Source organism: Thalassophryne amazonica, chromosome 1 (genome assembly GCF_902500255.1).
Source record: "Thalassophryne amazonica chromosome 1, fThaAma1.1, whole genome shotgun sequence".
Lineage (NCBI taxonomy): Eukaryota > Metazoa > Chordata > Actinopteri > Batrachoidiformes > Batrachoididae > Thalassophryne > Thalassophryne amazonica.
In genome coordinates this window covers 90,007,836-90,035,672 of record NC_047103.1, presented here as the reverse complement: position 1 = coordinate 90,035,672, position 27,837 = coordinate 90,007,836, and the positions used below count along the sequence as shown (strand labels likewise).

Sequence of the window (27,837 nt, the reverse complement as noted above, 5' to 3'; positions counted from 1 at the left end):
GAAATTAGTCCCACGCTCAGAGATGAGCCTCGTTAACCGAAGATACTGCCTCTCAGAGCCACTATTCTCCCACGATAGTTCAATAACTCCTCTCGTAGCAAAAACAAAACAAAAAAAGCATGCTGTGTGGCATTATTCATCCTTCATTATTTGGTGGGAGCAGGGCTTTAGAGAGATGTAGGAGTTTTACTTTGGTGACTGGCCTCTGTGTGGATGTTATTATGTTTCAATAATTAGGAGCATGTCTGGTGCTATATTGCTTCTCTAAATAAATGTTAATTCAATGTACAGAACACAAGAGAACTGTCATACAATACAATACAATTTATCCAAAAGATAAACAACAAAAAAAACAGTCTCAACCATGCTGTGTGTGCTTCTTTGCAATGTGTTTGTGTGTACTTTTCATATAATTATTCAATGTTGAGGCAACAGTACTGACACTAGTGTATCTCAAACAATTACACACAACAGATTTGAAAATAATATTAAATTTGACATGTTTTGATTTTCTGCCTTCTGCCTCAGCAAAATTTAACAAAAGTAATTTTAAATAGAACCTCAATGAGAGATTTTGTGTGATGTAACAGATGAGCTCATTGTATATAAATTTTGTCAGCTTGAAGTCAAAACCTCCGCCCTTGTCCTTCACACACTATAAAGTTTGCTTCATGAGGACACTGTGAAGCCGGGCTCTCTGGGTGTGCTTTAGACTTGAAAACAGTGCATACTTCTGTTGGAAGAAAGGATACTGAGCCATAAATATCCTGCTGCTGCTCTTTTGATTAGAAAGGATTAACCAGCCCTCACATTTCTTTGCTGAAGTGTTGCTGAAACAGACAAAAACAAGTCATGTTTTCCTAATTTCCTGTCTGTGTCTTGACATCATTAATCTGGAAGTTAACATACTTTTCAAGTTTAGCAGCAACACACTTATCTGAGAGAGAGAGAAAATGTTTGTTTGTAAAGTAGAGGTGGGCGGATCGATCCTAATATCGATACCAATGCTGGTATTGATATTGAACGATCCTCGTGTAAAAAGATCAATACTCAAGCTTTTTTTTTCCTCTCTCCCACACGCACTGACTGCTGCGCACGCAGATTCATCAAAGTCTACTCTCTGTGTGTAAGAGTAGCGCTGCGCTGTGTCACACAACACGGAGCAGCGCATCCTTGTATTGTGTTTGTCAGCCCTCTACCTCAGGAGATTTTGTTTTAAGTTGTGTTGAGTGATATTTTTTTAAACAAAAGTTGATTGTGATAATAAACTATTTTGATATTTTAATATTAAAAAGTATCTATCGGTGATACTGGGCCTGTATTTATTTGGTATTGGATCGATACCAATTCCCGTTATCTCCCACCTCTAGTGTAAAGTCTTTTCACAAGGTCCAAATATTCCGGTATGCAGTGCTATAAAAAAGTCACTTTTAAAAATATCTTGAAAGCTGACTGGTAAACCACTGTCTCAAGAGAAGTGTAAAATGTGCCTTTTTTTCATAAAACATCAATGGCAGCTGGTGCTAAAAATTTTAAGGCGGGGGGGGGCGCACCGTTAGAGGAAACAAATTTTAAAAAAGCACTTCATACGGGGGCAACAAAAGAACAAATCAAAATCACAACACAACCTTCTTTACTGCTGCTCAACACCATTCAGACACACTACTTGAACAGAAATTTTTCCCTCCTTTCTTTCTGGACTGCAAATTTTCTCAATGTCCAACTGATTAAAGTCCATCATCTCCGTCACCAGTTTCTTTTCTGTCAGTACATTCAATCTGTCCTGGTTTCTGGTGTTTCTGAGAAACATTTAGATTCTTTTGAAGGTGGAGAAGCACCTCTCAGCTCCTGCGGTGGTCATGGGTGTGGTGATGAGGATCTATAGTGGAGTAACAGTCTCTGAAAAGACATCTCCAAGATTATTTTCCATGAACAACTGGAAAAGGTCCACAGCACCACAGCAGGTCTTGAACTCCTCCTTGCTGTAGATCAGACTGAGCTCTGTCTTCAGCTTGCTTCCTCTGAACATCAGATCGACCTTCAAGGTGCTGCTGAGGGCATCTTCAGGAACTGTTGTGTGGTACTGTGTGAACCTGTCTCCATGCAGCAAAGTGGCACTGATTGAGATGGTTGGTGAAGGAGAATTGTTCCCTCGTGTGTCCTAATATAGTGTCACAGACCTACAGAGAGAAGAATAAAAACACTGAGTCCCAAAACAACCAAAGTTAAAACCTTTGCGTTGTCATTTCCACCATTTTAAAATCATTTCTTGTGTCAACTGAAAAGTGTCCTATATTATACATGATGTCTCAGGATAAAGATTTTAAGCACAAGTATAATCTTATCTGCAATTAAATTGATGCTTTAAACCTAAAGGTAAAACTATGCAATCCATTTTTTGTATAGATTTACATTAAAAAGTACAAACAAAACAAAAACAAAGAAAAAAAATTTACAAGCATGCACAAGAGGGCAGACGGCTCACACCAGCCGACCTGTTCTCACAACAAAAATGGAGGCTGTCAACCCGAGAATACTGATTTCTTTCTTGAGGTCAATCTCACCTCTTCTGTGATCCTCTGATGGTTCTCTGGACTCAGGACCCGACATCTCTTTGCTGGATGGGAGCTGCTGCTGTCCTCACTGCTCAGTTCAGTCATCGAATGGAGCGTATTTCTGCAGTCAACAAAATATTTACAAAAATAACCAAAAATGAAGACAGTTAATAATAAAGGCAGAAAGTCAATCATCATAATAATAATAATAATAATAATAACAACCAGATCAGTTGGATGTCCTGTTGGAACTGCTGGATACATATGGACTGAATCAATGGTTTTCCTTTGTAGTTTGGCATAGAGGAGGTCCATATGTGACATGATACGATGGAAAAGTTGCAGGAAGAACTTGAAATCTGGATGCTCCAGTAGCAGGATGAAGGCTGCTGCTTCTGTGACAGTACTGGGCTCAAAGTCACCGGAGTCTTGTATGGTCTCAACAAAGCAAATGAGGTCCTTCCTGTGCTCAAACACTGTGTTGATGGCACGGCTGTGAAAGTTCCATCTGACAGTGCTGGATGTTGGCAGCCTATGGGCCACAAGTTTATCAAGCACACCTGTTTACTTGGGGGATCTTGAAAAAAGCTGGTGAAGCCAGAAAGGTTGGGAAAAATAGGTCCTTACTTTGGATATGTGAGAGGTGGCCTGTTGCATGGTCAGGTTGAGCTGATGTGTGTAGCAGTGGATGTAGTCGGCATTGGGGTACAGGTCGTCTGATCTTCAGGAAGAATGGCAGCAAGACGCTCTTTCAGTGCTGTGGAGATGGACACTGCTGTAGCTGACTGCATGGGGATGAAATCAAAAAATCTTTCCTGCAGGTTGTTTCTCGGATCAATGTAGCACAGCACCAGCACAAGTTGGGACCAAGTGGCAATATCCATGGTTTCATCTGCCTGAATGGATAAAAACTCACTGCTCTGGACTTCTTTGATGATTTCCTCCTTCACAACAGACAGCATACAGTCCAGCAGCTCATTTTGCACTGTTTTTGAGGTCCCCTTTAATTCTGTGGCGTTTGCTATGTGCTCTTTCGACACCCCGTCAAGAGAGGCACCAAAGTCCACCAATCCATGGAAAATCCCAGGGTTGTCTGAGCTCTCGCTGTCATCATGGCCTCTTAAAGCCAACTCAAAGGCTCCACAAAATTTTACACAGACTATTATTCTTGAGAGAATGTGTCGATTTTTGTTCACCTCTTCATTGTGCCTCCTGATGCCAATCCTGTAGTGTTCATCAAGCTGTTCATCTATGCTGTGTCGTCCAAAAAAGTCACCCTTAAACAGTTGTCTAAATGGCTTTGGCTGCTCTCGTGCCGTTTGCATTTCTCAGAGAGGTGCTTCAGGTCCAGAACCCCCACTGTGGTCCACAACACATCGGTGCCAACAGTTTGAAACACCAAACACTGGAAACAATAAAAGGCATTACTCACACTGCAGCCTGCTAGCCAGCTCCACTTAGCACAGCATGAGCAGGAGAATCCCCAGTTGTAAGCTCGCCCCAATCATTTGCCTGCTGCTTTATCTGTAAATCAGGTTGATCAGGTCCAAGTTCCTTTATCCTCTTTTTTTCTTCCAGTGAACGCTTTGAGAACGGGTTATTTTTTTAATCAATAACCGAGTTTTCTGCTGATCCACTTGTAGCAGCCATTTTCCACACCGGCAGGAGAGAGAAAAGGCTTGTATCATCTTTGCACATGAGTACGGCGTCGGGTGCGGTGACATGTGATTGACAGCACTCATTGTCCAATCACATGAGCACAAGAAACACTAATGCTATACAATTCACTGTCAATAAAAATGGAAGTGTTGGGGCGCAGTTCTGTGCACCCAAAAGGCAAAAGTGAGGTGGGCCAATCAGGGAGAACCATCAGATCACATGCTGGGCAAAAGTTAAAGGCTTGCCGTTGACCCCTGTTAGACCGGCGCCCCTCAGTTAATAAATGAAATGTTCCCGCTCCCTGTGCCGTGCCTCTCCTTCCGCTTGCTGCTTGGGGTTGGGCCTCACATGTCACACCCTTTTAATGCACTTCACCAGGTTAGTACCTGCACGCACATCATATTGGGTAGTAAGTAGCACATTATAGGGTTCATAGAGTTTTGCAGTCGGGTGTTGGGGATGGGTTTGTAGGGCAGTCTGTGGCGCAGCTGTGCACTGCAGCCTTCCACTGCAATCTCCATCCGCCACTCCTGCCCTGCAATTTTAATGCACACACTTTCTTTCCACACATTTAGTAAACACCTTCACTAATTTAGAGTCGGGGTACCTAGACGGTGGTGGGTTTGCGGGGCAGACTGTGGTGCAGTCCGTGTTCCGCGGCCTCCCACAGCAGTCTCCCACCTGCCATCTCCTACCCTGTTTTTAATGCAACACTTAATCTTTTCTCACTTAGGGGGTCACACACAGCAAGGGAAATTAATTATAATAACTATGGTGGGGTTGGTAGGTAGGGTGAGTGCAGCATGTGGGGTTGGCCCCAAATGGCTGTGGATGTCTGGGGCTCCGGGGTGGGGGTCTGCCTCGCCGGTTCTGCTGTGGTCCCCGGGCCTTGCTCTGGGGCCCGGGGTGCCATGACCCGTTGGGGGGGTGGGTGGTGGCGGTGGGGCGCGGGAGATGCGCTGGGGGGTGATGGCTCCTGGGGGGTTGGGGTCTGTGTTCTCCGTGGGATTTTGCCCTGATCTTGGGCTTTGGTGTTTGGGGTGGGGCCCAGGGTGGGGGGTGGGTTGGGAGCTGGGGGGAGAGTTTGGAGGGGTCCTGCTGGCTACACTGGGGGGGCTTGGGTGTCGTGGGGGCCTTGTGCTTCCTGGCCATGGGGGTTGGGCCTCGCCCTGGTATGCCTCGGTAGTCCCTGCCCGTGTTTTGGATTCGGGTGTGGTGGCTCCTTTGCCCCCCATCATTGCTGCCTCTCGCTCCCGCCTTCGGGGGCCGTGGCCCTAGTGGTGTGGTTCTGGGGTCCCCCTATTGGTGGGCTCCGCCGGCTTCTCCCCATGCCTCATTGGGGGGATTGGTGTTGGGCGTGCGTTCCGGCAACGCCGGGCCGCACCCCTGTTGGATTGTTGTCTGCCCTGGTGGCTCTGGGGGCTGCCATTCCTGGCCCCTGTGCCCTTCTGCTGCCCTTTTGTCCTGGTTTCTCCTGGGGCCCTGCATCCTGGGCCCGTTGCCATCATTGCTCGCGGCCGGCCGTATGGCTTTGACGCGCCGGAGTGGTCCATGTCATATGGTAAGGTTCTGTACTTTAGTCTTGGCCCAACACACCAGCCACAGTAGTAATCGGATATTTAGCTGTGATCTGGGTCTCTGTGTGTGGATGGTTGCGTGTTTGTGGCCGTCACCACAATTCAGTTTTGGGTGCGCTCAAGGGGATTAACACTCTAGTGTCCTAGATTAGGGTATGGATGCTCACTAATTACACAACAGACTGTTGCTGTCACTGTTTGTTCATGTGTGGTTGTTTGTCCTGGCAGGTTGTATGGATGAGGCCCTGTCTCCTCGGTGTCTCACTTCACAGTTATTGCCTTCACCACTTGTCGTTCGTTCGTGTCTGTCTTTGTGTTGTTTTGGTGGTCGGCCCTTCCTGATAGAAGTTGTCGGTTGGCTTTGAGTTGGATGTTGAAGGCTGTCGGGAAGGGCGGATGGGGTCACACATATATACACACACACCACATTCACTCACACACTACATACCTTCTGTCTTGCAAGAATAAATTGAATATATGTGTATTAATGTTCCTAAATGGTTCTGCCAGTGTGGCACTTACCATTACTTTATACAGTAGTGTTCAGAATAATAGCAGTGCTATGTGACTAAAAACATTAATCCAGGTTTTGAGTAGCCCCAACCAGTCCCAGCAGAAGACTGCCCCTCCCTGAGCCTGGTTCTGCTAGAGGGTTCTTCCTGTTAAAAGGGAGTTTTCCTTCCCACTGTCGCCAAGTGCTTGCTCATAGGGGGTTGTTTTGACCGTTGGTTTTTTTTCTGTAATTATTGTATGGCTTTTGCCTTACAATATAGAGCGCCTTGGGGCGACTGTTTGTTGTGATTTGGCGCTATATAAATAAAACTGATTAGATTTGATTTGATTTGCTCATAGGGGGTCGTTTTAACTGTTGGGATTTTTCTGTAAGTATTGTATGGCTTTTGCCTTACAATATAAAGCGCTTTGGGGCGAGTGTTTGTTGTGATTTGGCGCTATATAAATAAAATTGATTTGATTTTGATTTGAATGAGGTGTCCCCTGTTTAAGGATGAAGCCAGCACCTGTTGAACATGCTTTTCTCTTTGAAAGCCTGAGGAAAATGGGACGTTCAAGACATTGTTCAGAAGAACAGCGTAATTTGATTAAAAAGTTGATTGGAGAGGGGAAAACTTATATGCAGGTCCAAACTATTCCAGAAAGGGCCGAGACGGTGCAGGTTTTCTTTGCAGCCACTTCTTTCTTTCTTTCTTTCTTTCTTTAATATTTATTTCATTCATTTAAAAGAAAAAAACAGAAAAGCAGAAATAAAGCATCACAAAACACCAGAATGAAAAGGAGCAGAGAGAAGAACAAGTCTTATGTTTTCTGCCCCTTTTTACAATACAATCTTTCAATATCCACCGTCATTATTCGACATTATTCAACAGATTTCATTTCTTTAACTTGTCACATACCACTGACTTATTTCATAATTATGACCATTATTTAATAGATTACATCTCTGACAGGTTACATTTGAAACTTAAGACATTTTAAACATTATTAACAGATTACCTTTTTTGACTTTTACAGCCCACTGACTTATTTCATACTTTCATACTTACTTAATACATCTAGTTTAATACGTTTTTAAATAATTTAAGCGACCTTAATTCTTTAATTTCTTTGTTGAGATTGTTCCATAATTTTACACCATTTACTGCAATACTCCGTTCATTTACTTTGGTTCTAAATCTTGGTTTATTTAAAGACTTCTATTCCTTTCAGTTTATAACTACTTACTCTTTTTTCAAACATATTTTGAATGTTTGTAGGTAAAGTATTTTTATTAACTTGGTACATTGTTTGTAATATTTTCAAATCGACTGAATCATGAAATTTAAGTACCCTATACTTAATGAACAATGGATTAGATGGATCTCTAAAACCACTGTTGCTATTCACTTTTAAAGCTCTTTTCTGCAGAATAAATAAAGGTTGTATATAAGTTGTATATGTTGATCCCCAAATTTCTACACAATAAGTTAAATATGGGACAATCAATGAATTGTACAATGTTAATAAACCATAACTATTTAATGAATATTTTACTTTATGCAAAACAGCAATGGCTTTCGCTATTTTTCCTTTTATATAATTTATGTGTGACTTCCATGTAAGATCTTCATCAATCATGACTCCTAAAAATTTTGTTTCTTTTACCCTTTGTATATCCATTCCATCTATTTGTAATGACACATTATTTTTTTCACTCTGTCATTAAACAATCTGAAATTTGTCTTATTAATATTTAATGACAATCTGTTTATATCAAACCAATGTTTAACTTTTTCCAACTCTGTATTTATCACTTGTGTTACTTCCTGTATATCTGATCCAGAGTAAAACAGCATTGTATCATCAGCAAATAAAATGCTGCCAAGCACATTGGATACATTCACAAAATCATTGCTATACAAAATAAACAGTTTGGGTCCAAGTACCGATCCTTGTGGTACTCCATAAATAATGTTACACAATTCTGATTTGGTATTATTTATCTGAACAAACTGTTTTCTATTTTCTAAGTAGCTTTTTACCCACTGATGTGCAATACCTCTTATTCCAGATTGTTGTAACTTGTGAAGCAATCTTGAGTGGTCTATAACATCAAAAGCCTTTTTCAGGTTGATAAAAATACTTACAAAATAATCCTTATTTTCTGTTGTTGATATTTTCTCTATTAATTCCATAATTGCCATAGCTGTTGAATGTTTTGTTCTAAATCCATACTGAGCATTATTTAAAATATGATGTTTCTCAATGAATTTATCCAATCTTGTCACAAAAACTTTTTCCATAATTTTAGAAAACTGTGGAAGCAATGATACTGGCCTGTAATTAGAAAAATTATGTTTGTCTCCATTTTTATATAATGGGACTACCTTGGCAATTTTCATTTCGTCTGGAAAAATCCCTGTTGACAGAGACAGATTACAAATATAAGTAAATGGTTCAATAACAGTTTCTATTATACTTTTTACAGTCATGTCTAAATCTTCATGGTCAGTTGATCTTTTGCTTACACAGTTTTTTACAATATTTCTTATTTCATCTTTTTCCACATTGTCCAGGAAAATACTATTGACCGTATTTACAAGTGTATGTAATTTATCTTCTACTATTGGTTTATTTCCCACCAGACTTGATCCTACATTTGAAAAATAATTATTAAACCCATTTGCAACTTCTTTTATGTCATATATCTCTTTATTTTCCTTGACAAAGTAATTTGTCTTCACTGACTTCAGCAGGTGATTTCACTGATGAACTCATCCCACCTGTTCAAAGGGATGTTAATCAGTGAAATCACCTGCTGAAGTCAGTGGCTGCAAAGAAAACCTGCATCCTCTCAGCCCTTTTTGGAATAGTTTGGAGACCACTGATTTAAAGCATTGATCTCCAATGCTTTAAAATGGACAACAAAAAAAAAAAATAGAGATGCGTGGAAGAAAACGGAAAACAACCATCAAAATGGATAGAAGAATAGCCAGAATGACAAAGGCTCACCCATTGATCAGCTCCAGGATGATCAAAGACAGTCTGGAGTTACCTGTAAGTGCTGTGACAGTTAGAAGACTCCTGTGTGAAGCTAATTTATTTGCAAGAATCCCCCGCAAAGTCCCTCTGTTAAATAAAAGACGTGCAGAAGAGGTTACAATTTGTCAAAGAACACATCAACTGGCCTAAAGAGAAATGGAGGAATATTTTGTGGACTGTTGAGAGTAAAATTGTTCTTTTTGGGTCCAAGGGCTGCAGACAGTTTGTGAGATGACCCCCAAACTCTGAATTCAAGCCACAGTTCACAGAGAAGACAGTGAAGCATGGTGGTGCAAACATCAAGATATGGGCATGTTTCTCCTACTATGGTGTTGGGCCTATATATCGCATACCGGGTATCATGGATCAGTTTGGATATGTCAAAATACTTGAAGAGGTCATGTTGCCTTATGCTGAAGAGGACATGCTCTTGAAATGGGTGTTTCAACAAGACAATGACCCCAAGCACACTAGTAAATGAGCAAGATCTTGGTTCCAAACCAACAAAATTAATGCCTCGCAGATGTGAAGAAATCATGAAAAACTGTGGTTATACAACTAAATACTAGTTTAGTGATTCACAGGATTGCTAAAAAAGCAGTTTGAACATAATAGTTTTGAGTCTGTAGCATCAACAGCAAATGCTACTATTATTGTGAACACCCCCTTTTCTACTTTTTTTTTACTAATAGCCCAATTTCATAGCCTTAAGAGTGTGCACATCATGAATGCTTGGTCTTGTTGGATTTGTGAGAATCTACTGGTACCTTGTTTCCCATGTAACAATAAGAAATATACTCAAAACCTGAATTAATCTTTTTAGTCACATAGCACTACTATTATTCTGAACACTACTGTATGCAGACAGGGGAAAAATGATGTGTTCAAAACATCATAGTTATTAATCCATACATTGTGAAACCCCTTTTGATGACAGGTACTGACAGGCTATCATTTTAAGCTCTCAGTTGTTTGTCTCTGTTTCCCGGTCAATTACGTTTGGACATTTCTCTCTCACTCTGTGTTTGTCTGCACCCTGTAAGCCAGTTAGTAAGTGTTTTGTTCTTGCAGCTTTTGACTGTTGTTTTTTGTTACTCTCTGTTTGGCTTTCACCTTGGCTGTGGTTATTTTTGGATCACTTGTCACATGCAGTGGTGGGCACAGTTCTGATAATCCAATAACCGATAATTATCGAAGATAATGTTTTCATTATTGGATTATCTTTTTAGATAACTTTAAAAACCATTGTCGGACTAATTATCTTGCGATAAATTTTTGTCTAATTTTTAGACCGATAACGTGGTAAATAAAGCTGAACAGCTACAAATATTTATAAAACTTAAATGTTTCGTAGCTGATGTGTAGTTCTACCATCTGCAAAACAGAGAAGAGCTGCTTTAAGAAGAAACCGCTCTATCCTCTGCAGGCAAAGGAGAACTGGTCCCCCCCCCAAAAAACTCATTTCTTTTAACCCCATACTGATACACAGGCAATATCACCCAAGTCATACAGAGGCATACATTTTTAACTTATGGTTCAACTTTTAACCAAACTAATGTCAGACAAGTTATTTAAATTAATGTCATGTCTGAAGTTTTATAAAGTGAAAATATCAGATATATGTTTTAGTTTTAAAGTAATGTGCTAATTTTAAAGGTTGTAGTGTGGAAATATGCTGTGACCAGCAGTGCATTATGGGTAGGATAGGGTAATCTCAGTACATTCACGACATGAGAAATGCATTTGAAACACTCTGATCAGGCTCTACAGACAACAGTATTAAACTCTAGTGCCTAAAACTCTCATGAATATATTCTCTGGGTTTATAGACGTTGTTATTGTGTCTCCATTTATTAAATTCCATGCATCTTAAATGTAGCAGACACGGATTATCTGGAATTTTGTTTTGGCAAGTTTTCAAGGTCTCTATTGCCATCTACTGGCCAGTACTGTTCATTCGCCTTATTGACGTATCCCATAATCCCTTGCGTGCCAGAGAGTCGCTGCAGTCAACATAGAGAATCAACACGATGACAGTTGTAAATTAATATTATACTACAAAAATTTATTTTTTTTATGCTTTTCGTCACGTTAATAAGAGACTGCATGCATGATACCCTGAAAACTTGCTAAAACAATTTTAACAAATAATCTGTGTCTGTTACGTTTAATCTGCGTGGAATTTATTAAACGCAAACCAAATTTCAGACATATATATTAGTCTCAAACAAAGAGGACAAACAGTGTTGTAAAGAACAATAATCAAGACGTTAAAGAGCAAACTTCACTTTCCCCCGGAACGACATGATCAGGAAGTGATTCTAGCTCACAGAAGCACCTATTGAAAATAACGGAGAGACAGCCTGTGATTCTCGCATGTTTACATAAAATAAACACAATAACGTCTATAAACCCAGAGAATATATTCATGAGAGTTTTAGGCACAATATAAAAATAGTTTTATGTTGCAATATTAATGGTGTTGTCTGTGTGCAGCGGTTAAAGTGCAGCGTGATCAGAGCATCTCAATGCAGTTCTCAATGTTACTGCGATCTCGCAGCACGGCCAGCCAACATTTATGTGTCAAGACAATACTGAGTGCACGTTTTACAATATAATAAAACGTGCGCACAACATCATAAAATGAGTGCATATTCTCTCCACATGCAAAACATTTTGCGATGACACTTCCAGGGCTCTGTAAAAATGCCTGTTTTTACAAATAAAAAAAATGGAATATTTTACAAAAGCACAATTGTCTGTAAACACCAACACACAACACACGTCACAGTAATGTGTTGGTTTACATAATGAATGACTGAACCAATCAGTGTTTAGCAGAGGCACATATACCCAGAATCCTTTGCGATCTGTCTGTGTTTGTTACTAAACCTCAGAATTAGTGCATTATTCAATATTAAAAGATATATGTTATATTTTAACTTTGTACAAATGACAGAATTGACATTAATGGAGTTATTCTATCAGTATTAATGTTATTTATACATCAAAACCATAAGTCAGCACTGCTTTATTTTCCAAGACCTCGGCCTGACCGGAGCATTGTGATTGGGTAGAGAGCTGAGCTTTGTGACTGCTCTCAGCTTGCTTCTGTGCTGGAAGCCATTTAGTAAACATGTAAACATAGTCTTTCTTGCCCACAAAAAAGAAGCCAGCACCCATCGGGGAGGTGGAGTTCTGGATCAGCCCGGCAGCTAATGAGTCCTGGATGTAGGTCTCCATTGATTTGCGCTCAGGACGTGAGAGGTTGTACAGCCTGCTGGACGGGTACTCAACGCCCGGGATCAAATCAATGGCGCAATCATATGGACGGTGCAGGGGAAGAGTGAGTGCCAGATCTTTGCTGAAGACGTCAGCAAGATCGTGGTACTCCTCGGGCACCTCCGTCAGATTGGGGGGGACTTTAACCTCCTCATTAGCAGTCAAACCGGGGGGAACCGAGGATCCTAAACACTCCCGGTGGCAGGTTTTGCACTGAGCCACAACCCCAGACGGCCAATCAGTCCGGGGAGCGCCACTAGAGGGAGCCCTACCTCCCTTGCCCATCTGCTGTCCAGCAGATTCCCTTCTGACCCTGTTTCCACCAGTTCTGGGGCTTGAAGGGTTAGATCCCCACTCAGGATTGTAACTGGGAGATGTGCAGAAATGCGTGTGTGTCCCACATGAATTTCTTGGCCCACCCTTAGCCCAGTTTCTAAGGGCGGGCGTTGGTGTTGTCGTTTTGGCCGTTTGGGGCAGTTTTTCTGTATGTGCTCTTTTGAGCTGCAGAGAAAACACTCCCTGCGGGGCAGCCTCCTCATTCTGTCATCTGATCTCATTTTGGCCCTGCTTGTTTCCCTAGCAATGTCAGCAGGGGGAGCTGTTGCCACACGGAGCGCTGCGGCTGTGGAGCGTGGGGAGGGCGGAACCTTTTCGGACCCGGAAGGGAGAGGGACGGCAAGTGCCCGGCCACATCCTTTGTCTCGCTCCCGACGGCGTTCTTCTAACCGATTGTCTAACCGTATACCCAGGTCGATAAGCCCGTCTAAATCCTGCGGCTCGTCCTTGGCCACCAGATGCTCCTTTAGGACCAGAGACAGTCCGTTTATAAAGGCGGCGCGGAGCGCAACAGCATTCCAGCCGGCTCTTGCAGCCGCGATGCGGAAGTCAACTGCATACTCGGCTGCACTGACGCCCCTGTCTCATAGACAGCAGCACCGTTGAAGCGGTCTCGCTTCTATGTGGGTGATCGAACACCAGTCTGAACTCCCTCACAAACTCAGTATATATCGTTAGGAGCCATGAATTCTGCTCCCAAAGCTCCGTAGCCCAGGCGCGTGCCTCACCTCGAAGCAAATTAATCACATAAGCCACCCGGCTAGAGTCCGACGCGTACATGACGGGACGCTGTGCAAAGACGAGCGAACACTGCATTAAGAAGTATGCGCACGTCTCTACACAACCTCCGTATGGTTCCGGGGGACTTATGTATGCTTCAGGGGAGGGTGGGGGGGTTCGTTGAACGACCAGTGGAATGTCTATATTTGGCACCAGGACAGCAGGAGGAGGAGCTGCAGCCGCGCCTTGGGTGCGCGCTTCCACCTTTTGCTCTGCTCGGTCACTAGGTCCATCCGAGCAGTGAAGGCGGTTAAGATGTGCTGCAACTCACCTAACACGCCTCCTGCTGGCACCTGTGCGCCCTGCTTTTTCATTGGTTGTTCAACAGATGGTTGACGCCCCTTGGAATCCATGATGCTGGCCGAGATATCCTGTTGGGAAAGTGTAGTGACACGGACCCACAACAGGGGGCGACAATGGATGAGCCAAAAGTATAACACTTTACTGTTGTGAATGTGCACAACGAAATACAGACAATCACAGAATTTGTATGCAATCAATATACAAAGGTGACGTGTGGGCAGGCTCAAGGATAGAAGACGTCTGTCTAGAGAAGAGCCGGGCCCCACATGATTTCCACTGCCAACGGGTCTGAAGCACACCGGAGCCGCCAAGTCCTGCGTCCCCAGGTAGCCACCGTCTCCAGCTGTCAGACCTGGTACTGCTGGCAGGAAACAGAAACAGTTAATGGTGGGTGTGTGTACACACCCAGTAAACAGTCAGCAAACACGTTCTTTCTGTAGCCGGGTGGGAAAAACACCTCCACCTTTAATCCAGAAAACTAGGCATGTGCAGAAATCTGTGAGTACTTATCCAAGTTTGGCGTGGGGAGCGAAAACGTAAGCCCTCCACGCACCACAAACCCAGCCTCCAGCTGCAAGCACTCACCAACTGCAAAAGTACAGATACAAAAACGGTCAGCAATACGGCTGAATAGTTTACCTATTTGGTAGACGATATCTCGGCAGCGAGGTGGAGATGCTGCCCGGCTTTTATGATGGTGGTTGATGAGTGACAGCTGGCGTTGATGATGAGTGACAGCTGTCACTCCCAGTTGCTCCCGTGGGGCGGATGCGCCCTCTCGTGGTGGGCCAGCAGTACCTACTCTTCAGCGGCCCACACAACACCTTCGTTCATATTAAAGAGCCGTTCAAAACAATCGGCTCGTTCGCGAACGTCACAACACTACTTCTGATACATTTTTGGGTGGTTTATCGTTTTATCTTTATCAAAGATAACTTTTCTGTTATCTGGTTATCTGTGTCCACCACTGGTCACATGGGAGTATTTTGTCACCAGTTGTCTGTTCACTGTCGCTTTGGATCATTAAACACCTTGGGGTTTTTTGCACCTAACCCCTTGTGTCCTGCTGCCTGCATCCTGGGGTCCAATCCCAGTTCCTCAGTGGTTCCTACACCCCATAATGTCAACATGAGAAATGTTTTTTTGAAATTTTTGCAAATTTATTAAAAATAAAAAAATAAATTAAAAACTCAGAAATCACATGTATGTAAATATTTACAGCCTTTGCTCAATACTTTGTTGATGCACCCTTGGCAGCAATTACAGCCTCGAGTTTTCTTGAATATGATGCCACAAGCTTGACTCACCTATCTTTGGGCAGTTTTGCCCATTTCTCTTTGCAGCACCTCTCAAGATCCATCAGGTTGGATGGGGAGCGTCAGTATACAGGCATTGTCAGATCTTTCCAGAGATGTTCAATCAGATTCAGGTCTGGGCTCTGGCTGGGTCACTCAAGGACATTCACAGAGTTGTGCTGAAGCCACTTCTTTGATATCTTGGCTGTGTGCTTAGGGTAATTGTCCTGCTCAAAGATGTCCCAGTCTGAGGAAGAGCAACATGGAGCAGGTTTTCATCCAGGATGTCTCTGTACATTGCTACATTCATCTTCCCTCAATCCTGACATGATGCTGCCTCCACCATGTTTCACTGTAGGGATGGTATTGTCTAGGTGATGAGCAGTGCCAGGTTTTCTCCAAACATGAGTTCAACCTTTGCTTCATAAGACAAGAGAATTTTGTTTCTCATGGTCTGAGAGTCCTTCAGGTGCCTTTTGGCAAACTCCAGGCAGGCTGTCACGTGCCTTTAACTAAGGAGTGGCTTTGTGGCCACTCTACCATATAGCCCTGATTGGTGGATTTCTGCAGAAATGGTTGTCCTTCTGGAAGGTTCTCCTCTCTCCACAGAGGAATGCTGGAGCTCTGAGAGAGTGACCTTTGTCTTCTTGGTCACCTTCCTGACTAAAGCCCTTCTCCCCCGATCGCTTAATTTAGACGGGCAGCTAGGTGATGGAGACCACTGTGCTCACTGAGACCTTCAAAGCAGCAGAAATGTTTCTGTATCCATCCCCAGATTTGTGCCTTGAGACAATCTTGTCTTGGAGGTCAATTCCTTTGACTTTATACTTGGTTTGTGCTCTGACATGCTCTGTCAACTGTGGGACCTTATATGTAGACAGGTGCATGCCTTTCCAACTCATGTCCAATCAACTGAATTTACTCCAGGTGGATTCCAATTAATTAATAAGCTGTAGAAACATTTCAAGGATGATCAGTGCAAACAGGATGCACCTGAGGTTAATTTTGAGCATCATGGCAAAGGCTATGAATACTTATGTAAGTGTGATTTCTTCATTTTTCTTAACAATTTTGCAAAAATGGAAAGAAAAAAAACTTTTTCATATTGTCTTTATGGGGTATTGTGCATAGAATTTGAGGAAAAAAATGAACTTCATCTGTTCTGGAATAAAGCTGTAATCATGAATGAGTGAATGAATGAATCATAACAAAATGTGGAAAAAGTGCAGTGCTGTGAATAGTTTCTGGGTGCACTTTATATACAGTTGTGCTCAAAAGTTTACATACCCTGGGAGAATTCTTGTTTTTTGACCATTTTTCAGAGAATATGAATGATAACACAAAATCTTTTTTTCCACTTATGGTTAGTGATGACATGTAATGTCAGCTTGGAGTCTTTTGTGGCAGTTGTGGACGAGGCTCTCTGATGGTAAAGCTGTCACTGAATATGTCTTGGACTTTATTTACATCAGTTACAAAGAAATACAAACTATGGTAAATCTGCATGGAGTAGACAGTTCTCAAAAACTGAGTGACTGTGCAAGAAGTATAAGAGTGAGTAAAGACACCCAGACAACCCAGAAGAAGTTATAGGCTTATGTAGCTGTGATTGGAGAAATTGTTTTTTGAGGTATTTCAGAGAAATAGGTCTATTGTGTATATAGAAATTGCTTTAAGGCCCCTTCAGACATAACATGATTGATGCCAACTGGCGCACAAAGGAGGAATTACATGCCACTTTTGAGAAATCTGAGCCTCATACAGCTGTTGCCACAACCATTCTCACATACAAGCGGCCGAAAGGCAGCGAATTCCCTGTGTGTTCCCATTCAACCCCTCTCTCGGCAGGTGCTATACACAAACATCTAACACCGCTCGCCAGGCACTTAGAAAAGGTGTGGCTATTTGCGCACCTGACATGATAGTAGACAGCAGGTGACCACATTTGAGCTGTCTGTGAAAAGTGTCTAAAGGTGCCCTGACACTTGCACGACTTTGATCCACGCACTTGCATGCACTTCGTCGTGACGATCCCCACCCTCTGTGCTCCCAGCTGGATGCCGCGCTTTATTTGGCTGGATGCCACGGGTTGTGCGCTGGATGCTGTGTATATAAAATAATTATTTTGTATTGGATTAATCATTTTCTTTCTGAGGTGGCTGTTGAAAATGCCTCTAATCACATCCGGAATAACAGGGACGTGTTCTAGCTGCTGCTTTTTTCTCTCTGTCTCTCTCTCTGTCTCTCTCTCTCTCTCTATGCTTAATGAGGTGGAGAACACATTTGGAACCATCTAAAAAGGTAATTATTTGTAATGTTTATATTGTAATAGCTTGGTAAAACAGTTGCATGTTCATTCCTTCTTATAAGTAGCTGTATAAGTACGTTTATGATAGATCCTTCAGACAAGCTGTGTTCTAATGCGGTGTGCTGACACAATCACTCACACTCACACACAGTGCTTCTGAATTGTTTACACAATGTTCACTTGACGTTTATGTAATTATGTGTGATGGAGATTTTGAGCATTTCAAAATTTTCTTTGCGCACGTGTTTTTGCGCAAAGCTGCACACAGTTTACAATGGTTTACAATGAGTCTGAGACAAATTTACTCTCCAGAGTGCTTGCAAGTGCACGGCTCAGTCGTGCAAGTGTCAGGGCACCATAACTGCCCCATGATTGTGGCGTTGCCAAGCAATACACATGGGTGTGACTGTGCTGAACTCCCCCCCCCCCCCACACACACATAAATGGTGTATGGAGTGTGGCGTTGTCGTCTGCCCCCCCAACACACATGCACACACACACCATCAATCCAACATTGTCAGCTGTGGCTGGGAGTCCTGGAGTCTGGTTGCTGTCCAGCGCAGTGCACTGCAGAACAGCTAACCGCTGTGCACTGTAACTCATCTGGTGAACACGCACGTGTGTGCAGGCACTCACGCCGTCATGAGGCCAGAGCCTGAGCGCGTGGGACAGGCTTATGTCACTTCCAGCACATAAATTGTAGTTTACATGACAATGTGGAAATTAAATAAAACACATAAGGGTAAAGGTGTGAACTCATTCATGTCTGTTCGCTTTGCTCATACGCTTTGCTGTGGACATACAGTGTCTGTTAGCTGACCATCGACTGACTGACAGCTGGACCTGACCATGCACACAAGGTGTTACATTATAGACACAGACATCAGACAGATAATGGACAAAAATAATAATACATACACTTAACTAAAATCACAGAACAAAGCAATAGAGCATGAGCCTTTTTTCTGTGAGCTGACAAGATCCTCAGTCAAAGGTGGGCATGTCCCCCTGTGACATGCAGATGTTCAGATATCTGTGCTTGCAAGTCACAGCTGGAGAACATCTGTACTGGCTTGTAGGCTATAACCTGGCATATCTTTGCCATGAGGCACAGACGTTGGCATGCTGTCCTCATGTGGAAATAAATGAAAATCATTGCTTCAGCTGACCACCGCATCAGTGCATCGCAATGCTGGTGAATATCATGCCACGCAGAAAATCACCACGAGGTGCGTGTCACTGCGGGATCTCCCCACATTGTAATAATTACAACACATATCACATTTGCAATGCAGTCACCAGCGTATCTCTGCACGCTGGACACACCATGCCAGCTGATGTGTTCATGACATGAGAGCTGACTCCTCATGAGATGGGAGCCAGGCTGATGTCTTCATGAGAGGAGCGCATCAGGTAATTCATGTAAAACATAAATGGGTGAACAGTAATTCATGTCATTTCATTACTTCCTGGTGTACGACTAGGCGGAGTCTAAGTTGTAACAGGAATTAAGTATTATAAATTGTGGTGTTTTTTTAAATATTTTGTTCTGCTGCTGTGTGCATGACCTTCTACGTGCTCGCACTGTGTTCGTGCGCGCTAACAAGAGCATGCATGATACTGCAGCGCTGGTATTGTGCACACCTGTCCGACCGTGCATCCCTCCTGACAGCAGGTGGAATGTTTCGCAGTTACCAATTTTGTTTTTGCTTTGTGGCTTTTCTTCCGGTTTCTGTGTCTTTCATGTTATGTGTGAAGGGGCCCTTAGATCTTTGAGTTCAGCTCATGAAAAATGGGAGCAAAAACAAAAGTGTTGCATTTATATTTTTGTTCAGTGCACATCTATAATGAAAGGGCCTGGGAGCTGGAAGTTTTAAAGGACATAAATTGGGTCATTAATTTTCTCCCCAGTATTTTGATCAGTTTTACACCAATAAATGCAGTGACAAGAGTGATAGCATCTACGCATGGATAATATAAGAATTCTGCAAGATTTACAAATCAAAGCACAGGTGCTCACCTGGTGTTCAATGGCAGCAAGCATTGTGAACCCAAACAAAATATACAGTAAAACCTGCATGACGTGCAGTTGTATATGAAAAGCCATTTATTCCATATTCATATCAGACATCAGTTTACTTCAATCTTTACCAGCATTAGTTGAAGATTTGGCTGCACTGGTTTGGCATTTTGTTGTACTAACTGACCAAAAATTCTGATTAGTCCCTCATTTTCAGCACATATATGGAATAAGTGCCCAAATGGCTTTCCACAGCAGTTGTCCTCAAGGGTGCAAAGACCTAGGCCAGTGGCCAACAAGCAATCTTTTTAGATTACTGTTCTAAATAGTTTGGCTGACTAGTTATGTATAAAGTCAGATTCTGTCAGTGAGCTCATTCCACCTACTTTTACTTGCAAATTCTTTTTCCCACAGCTCAGCCTTGTCTCAGTAAAAGTTGGTATTTTTCTTCACTCCTCAGTTTTCACAAGGAATTCTCATTTGAAGAAAAAGGTGACCCAGCCAAAGGGACCAATAATATCGATAGCACTCTCCTTGCTAATCTTCCAAAGGGTGAGTAAGTTTTCTTTAATTAGTTGCATATTGGTCACACAGTCACTTTTGCCAAAGGTTTGAAAATTCATTGTTGTGGAAGCACAGATGTTTTATCAAGTGAATCAGTGTGACACATTGTCTGACATCAGCTTTGTAAAGGCACAGCCCTTGTATCACCAGTTAGAGGTGCCGGATGGGACATCCAGCTGTTTCCCAGTCTGCTGAAGGCCCTGAAGGTTATTTTGTTTCAGTCATGACAACCCATCTCTTGTCTAATTCTCTAAGGCCCAAATCTGTGTGTCTATTAGTCTGTCTGGTGAAAAACGTAAAAACCACAGATAGATAGACTGTCTGTGACACACTGGCATCCTGTTCAGGGTGTACCCCGACTCATGCCCTATGACACCCCAGTGACTCTTAATTGGAGTAAGTGGTTGAAGATGAGTGAGTGAGTGAGACAGATTTTTTTCAGGCAACATTTAAAATTATCTGAGGCTGTGCAGTAAGATTTTTATAAGCATTAATAAGTCCGCCAAGGAATAAAATAATCAGTGTTTATTTATTTGTCTGTCTCTCTGTCTGTCTGTTAGCAAGATTATGTCAAAACTACTGCACAGATTTTGACAAAATTTTCACCACAGATTGATATTATAAAAATAATGAATGTTTATGAGTTCAATGGTACGAATATTTCTTGAGGTGAAAGCTGGAACCTACCATTCAATGTGGCTTGTTGAATGGACTTGCCATGTCAAATCTCAAGTCATAATGACCTCCAGTTGTCTGCAAGCTGACTTGAGAATTGACTTGAGACGTGCAGATTGATGACTTGAGAATGACTTGACAGTGACTTTGTCCCCCCTCTGCTGATTAATAGAGGGACTTCATTGAACATGTACCAATTGTATCTAAGACAACAGGATCTGAATATTTAATTTACAACTACAAATGATAAAGAACACAAAGCTCATACAGGCATTTTAGCATTTCGTTATATTTATTTATTCTTTTGCTCCATTTTTTTTTTTAGCAATGACATTTTTACCCAAGATTGTTCATTTGGCCAGTTGGAATGTGTTTCACATACTGCACATGAGCATGTTGTGGTTACTCATGAAGATGTTGATGCAACATTATAACGCCACCATTATCTTGGCAACAAAATGAACTTTACCTGTATATTTTGTCCAGCCCAGTCTCATTTTTTTTTTGTGCTCCCGTGACAAAATTAGTCAAATTTTCGTGATGGGGTTTTTTAACTCACTATTCCTAACCCTACTCCTACACCCCAATCCTAACCTTAACCTAATTTTACTCTTCCCCCCCACCCTAACCATAACCACCCTGACCCCCCGCTTCACTTTTAATTTTGTGCAGCCATCACGGAATGAATTAGAATGAATTCGTGTTGCTGTGACGAAAATGGGGCGCTTTTCGTCACAATATCACAAACCAATAGATTATTGTATATTTCGTGCTGCTGAATCAGGACTTGCCGTGAGACTAGGGTGATTTTGTCATAGACAGCCTGTATTACTGTTGCAACATCTCCATCACACACGTATTTAAATCATGAGAACATTTTGCTACAAGGACAACTATAAGGAGATTAAGCTACATGGGTGAGAAACACAGGATCCAGTGCATCCAGAAAGTATTCACAGAGCTTCACTTTTTTCCATATTTTATGTTACAGCCTAATTGCAAAATGGATGAAATTAATTTTTTTCCAACAAAATTCTACACACAACACAATGACTTTTTTTTTTAAGATTTTGGCTAGTTTATTAAAAAAAAAGAAGCAACCAAGAAAGCACATGTACATAATCTTTCACAACCTTTGCCATGAAACTCCGAGACAGGATTGTCTCGAGGCACAAATCTGTGGAAGAATGCAGAAACTTTTCAGCTGCCTTGAAGGTCCCAAGCATTCCTCTGTGGAGAGAGGAGAACCTTCCAGGAGGACAGCCATCTCTGCAGAAATCCACCAATCAGGACTGTATGGTAGAGTGGCCAGATGGAAACCACTCCTGAGTAAAAGGCACATGGCAGCCAGGCAGGAGTTTGCCAAAAGGTACCTGAAGGACTCTCAAACCAGGAGAACCAAAATTCTCTGGTCTGATGAGAAAAAGATTGAACTCTTTGGCATGAATGCCAGGCATCATGTTTGGAGGAAACCAGGCACCATCCCTACAGTGAAGCATGGTGGTGGCAGCATCATGTGGGAATGTTTTTCAGTGGCAGGAACTGGGAGACTAGTCAGGATTGAGGGAAATATGAATGCAGCAATATACAGAGACATCCTGGATGAAAACCTGCTCAAGAGTGTTCTGACCTCAAACTGGGACAACGGTTCAACCATCAGCAGGACAGTGACCCTAGCACACAGCAAGATATCAAAGGAGTGGCTTCACAACAGCTCTATGAATGTCCTCGAGTGACCCAGCCAGAGCCCAGACCTGAATCCAATCGAACATCCCAGATCCAAAAATGGCTGTGCACCAACGCTCCCCATCCAACCTGATGTAGCTTGAGAGGTGCTGCAAAGATGAATGGGCAAAAATACCCAAAGATAGGTGCACCAAGCTTGTGGCATCATATTCAAGAAGATTTGAGGCTGTAATTGCTGCCAAAGGTGCATCAATAAAGTATTGAGCAAAGGGTGTGACTACTTACTTACATGTGGTTTCTTAGTTTTTTATTTTTAATACATTTACAAAAAAAAAAAAAAAATGTTGTCAGTATGGGTTGTTTTGAGTAAAATTTTGAAAGAAAAATTAATTTACTCCATTTTGGAATAAGGTGTAACATAACAAAATGTGGAAAAAGGGAAGTGCTGTGAATACTTTCTGGATGCACTGTATGTTGACATTTGTCAAAACCGCTTTGATGCACCAGCATAATTAAACCAAAGAAAATGTCCTCAACCACTGACCAGTATGAAACTATTTCATTAATTTCCGTATTTTGTGCCTTACACTTTATTCTGTAACGTAATTTGACCTTGTCAAATTTTCATAAAACATCATGCCAAACCATGGCTACTTTTTAAAGCAGTGTGCTGTCAAAAACTGTGTGTTTTCTGTGTTCAAATTTAGTGTCTGAATTGAGAAAGCGATTTGAGGGCATTGCTACATCCACACATGGCTGGGAAATGAACAGGTGAGCAGATGACGTACACCTACAATAAGGTGAGCAGTGTTTTTAGCCCCTGCTGGTCGAAGGCCCGAAGGGGGATTATGTCGTGGCAATTTCCATCTGTCTGTCCGTCCCTCCCAAAAAGGGGTAAGTGTTCTGAAATCAACTCCTCTCACATTTCAGAAGGAATTTTGTTCAACTTGGTACAAGTCCTTGTTACAACCTCTGGGAAAAATTATGGAATCACCAGCCTCTGAGGATGTTCATTCAGTTGTTTAATTTTGTAGAAAAAAAGCAGATCACAGACATGACACAAAACTAAAGTCATTTCAAATGGCAACTTTCTGGCTTTAAGAAACACTATAAGAAATCAAGAAAAAAAGATTGTGGCAGTCAGTAACGGTTACTTTTTTAGACAAAGCAGAGGAAAAAAAATATGGAATCACTCAATTCTGAGGAAAAAATTATGGAATCACCCTGTAAATTTTCATCCCCAAAACTAACACCTGCATCATATCAGATCTGCTTGTTAGTCTGCATCTAAAAAGGAGTGAACACACCTTGGAGAGCTGTTGCACCAAGTGGACTGACATGAATCATGGCTCCAACACGAGAGATGTCAATTGAAACAAAGGAGAGGATTATCAAACTCTTAAAAGAGAGTAAATCATCATGCAATGTTGCAAAAGATGTTGGTTATTCACAGTCAGCTGTGTCTAAACTCTGGACCAAATACAAACAACATGGGAAGGTTGTTAAAGGCAAACATACTGGTAGACCAAGGAAGACATCAAAGCGTCAAGACAGAAAACTTACAACATGTCTCAAAAATCAAAAAATGCACAACAAAACAAATGAGGAACGAATGGGAGGAAACTGGAGTCAACGTCTGTGACCGAACTGTAAGAAACCGCCTAAAGGAAATGGGATTTACATACAGAAAAGCTAAACAAAAGCCATCATTAACACCTAAACAGAAAAAAACAAGGTTACAATGGGCTAAGGAAAAGCATTCATGGACTGTGGATGACTGGATGAAAGTCATATTCAGTGATGAATCTCGAATCTGCATTGGGCAAGGTGATGATGCTGGAAGTTTTGTTTGGTGCCGTTCCAATGAGATTTATAATGATGACTGCCTGAAGAGAACATGTAAATTTCCACAGTCATTGATGATATGGGGCTACATGTCAGGTAAAGGCACTGGGGAGATGGCTGTCATTACATCATCAATAAATGCACAAGTTTACGTTGATATTTTGGACAATTGAAAGGATGTTTGGGGATGTTTCAAGATGATAATGCATCTTGCCATAGAGCAAAAACTGCGAAAACATTCCTTGTAAAAAGACACATAGGGTCAATGTCATGGCATAGGGTCAATGTCAACGAGTAGATCTGATTTGATGCAGGTGTTAGTAGATGAAAATTTACAGGGTGATTCCATAATTTTTTCCTCAGAATTGAGTGATTCCATATTTTTTTCCTCTGCTTGGTCTAAAAAGTAACCGTTACTGACTGCCACAATCTTTTTTTCTTGATTTCCTATAGTGTTTCTTAAAGCCAGAAAGTTGTCATTTGAAATGACTTTAGTTTTGTGTCTTGTCTGTGATCTGCTTTTTTTTCTACAAAATTAAACAACTGAATGAACATCCTACGAGGCCGGTGATTCCATAACTTTTGCCAGGGGTTGTATAAGTTGGAAATACGCAGATGGCCTTTGGTTTGATTAATCAAGGGCCATGGAAGGTAGTTTCATGAGTGGGTGCCTGCATTCTGAAATCAACTCCACAATTTTAGTCGGAATTTTTGGAAACTTAGTGCAATTCGATGCTACCCTCAGCTATGGACGACCTCCTGTATGGTACCAGTTCAGAAAAAATGGCCGCCACACCTGAAGGACTTCAGCAGCTTCAGGCCGGTGGCACTGACATTCCATCTGATGAATAACCTGGAGAGGCTGGTCCTTGGACATCTCCAGTCCCTGGTGAAATCCACTGCAGTTTATGTACCAGCCTGGCATCGGAGTGGATGATGTCATCTACCTCCAACATAGAGCTCTCTCCCACCTGGAATAGTCTGGGAGCACTGTGAGAATCATGTTTTTTGGTTTCTCCAGTGCTTTCAATACCATACAATCGGTGCTTATGAGGGACACTTGTGCACCCCGCCTCTCATCCTGGATCTTGGACTACCTCACAGAACGACCACAGTACGTGAGGGCTCAGGACTGTGTCTCTGATACGGTCATCTGCAGCACGGGGGCCCCGCAAGGAACCGTCTTGGCTCCCTTTCTGTTCACCTTCTACACTGTAGACTTCATGTACAACTCTGCCAAATGTCACCTGCAAAACTGCTCTGATGACTCTGCAATCATTGGGTTCATCACTGAGGAGGATGACAGAGTAAAGAGGGGTGACCCAGGACTTTGTGGACTGGTGTCAGCGGAACCACCTCCATATCAATGCGGTGAAAAACAAAGAGCTGGTGGTGGATTTCCACCGGCGCTCTCCATCGACACCAGTGAACATCCAGTGAGCAGATATTTAGATAGTGGATTCTTACAAGTACCTGTTTGTTCACCTAAACAATAAACTGGACTGGTCAAACAACACTGCTGCACTTCATAAGAAAGGCCAGAACAAACTCTACCTGCTGAGGTGACTCAGGTTCTTTGATGTGCAGGGGGCACTTCTGAGGACCTTCTTTGACTCTGTAGTGGCATCAGCAATTTTCTACAGAATGGTCTGCTGGAGCAGCAGCATCACAACTGCTGAGAGGAGGAGACTAGACAAAGTGACAAAGGAAGGCCAGCTCTATCCTGGGAAGTCCCCTAGACTCAGTGCAGGAGGTGGGAGAAAGGAGGATGATGGCTAAGCTATCATCCCTGCTGGAGAACACCTCCCACCCCATGAGTGACACCCTGATTGCACTGGAAAGCTCCTTTAGTGACAGGCTGCTCCACCCCAAGTGTGTGAAGAAGCAATACTGCAGGTCCTTCCTTCCTGCTGCTGTCAAACTCCACAACCAGCACTGTTCCCAGTAGATCACAAATATCATTGTAGTAATAATTTTTCTGTCTCCCATGTGCAATAATACTACACATTATTGTGTAATAATTATTTGTACACTTATGTACAACATCACTTGAACTTGCATGTGTTATGGTTAGAGGTCCAGATGGGGCTGGTCCAGTACAAACGATGAACTCAAATGCTGGGAGCAAAGAACAGAACTGGTTGTGAACCAAAAAAAATATTTATTTACAGTAACTAGATAAATAATAATGCTGCGCTGGGAGGGCTTGCAGAGTGGAGAGTCAGCCTGCTCGTAGCAGTGGAAATTAGGGAGCTGCAGGTTCCCGAGTCAGTCTTGTAAGAGAACTGAAATCCAGGAGTATATGGTACTAGAGCCGAGGCCAGGTGGGACACACAGAGCTGAGAACAGGAACTAGGAGAATGGAGGAGAGAAGAGGTGAGTGATTGCAATCGTAACACCTTTAACAACAGACAGTTCACTGAAGGCTTAAAACAGGAATGTTCAGTTATGGAAATAATGTTCACAGTCTAGGAAATAAGGTTTGCTGTTCAGGAACCGCTCAGTTCATGAATATCTTCAGAGGTCAAAGGTCAGGTGCTGCGCGTCTTGTGTTGCAGTTACAAATTAAGCAGGAATTTAGAAACGACTTGGAAATTTCTTAGTAGTTCAATATCAGAGTTCATACATTTCTGGGAAACAGTTTTTAAAAATAGGTCTTGGTACTAGTTCTTGAAACAGTTCAAGGAGCCAGTTCTTGGAAACAGGTCTTAGTCATACACAGTCACAAATAGGGGCAGGGTGAGAATGGGATGTCACAGAACATGAAGAAACTTAACTGAAGTGTGGCTGAGAGCCTGAGAGTTCCAAAGTAACGCTGTGCAGAATGTGGAGTGGGAGCCAAGAACGTATGCAACAAGGAAGCCACGCAGGAGAGTGTCTGGAAACAACAAAAACATCAGCGAGTTCTAATACGCAAATTAGAGTTGACCAGGTTACCTTGGAACGAGCTGCGGAGAGGTCAGACGTCAGAGCGCATGGAAGTGGCAGGAAAGACGAGGTCAAGGTCATGGAATCTTCACGATCAGGATGCAATGCAAGAATCTGGCCGTCAGTGAGCTGAAAGCTTGGGTTTAAGCAACCTGTTGCTGATGAGCCACTCATGAACATCAGGTGTGTATCGATGATTAGCAGGTGTTCCTCCGCTCAGAGTGCGCCATCTGGGGGAAACTAACAAACTACACACAAGGTTAAAAACAGACGTGCAATATTACAGTGCATTCTTTTTTTCTTGCTTGTAAATAGTGTATATATTATTCAGCACAGAAGTTGACTTCTGTGTATTTTTGGTATTTATTTTCTTTTATCTTATTTCTGCATACTTTGCACACTTGTCACGAAACTGCCAGTTTCATGAGTTGGTGTCTGCATTCTGAATTCAACTATCACATACCTTGAAATGTTATCAGAATATAGC

At 42.3% G+C, this 27,837-nt stretch overlaps 1 protein-coding gene across 2 annotated transcripts in view; it reads left to right on the top strand.

Annotated features, from left to right (window-relative positions):
* svila (supervillin a) overlaps positions 1–27,837 on the top strand; it is a 227,408-nt gene that overhangs the window by 80,304 nt on the left and 119,267 nt on the right. For both annotated transcript variants that reach the window (XM_034172410.1, XM_034172402.1), the window contains exons 3-4: positions 20,113–20,204; positions 23,285–23,348. In XM_034172410.1, the coding sequence (XP_034028301.1) occupies positions 20,113–20,204; positions 23,285–23,348 (156 nt within the window). The remainder of the gene's footprint in view (positions 1–20,112; positions 20,205–23,284; positions 23,349–27,837) is intronic.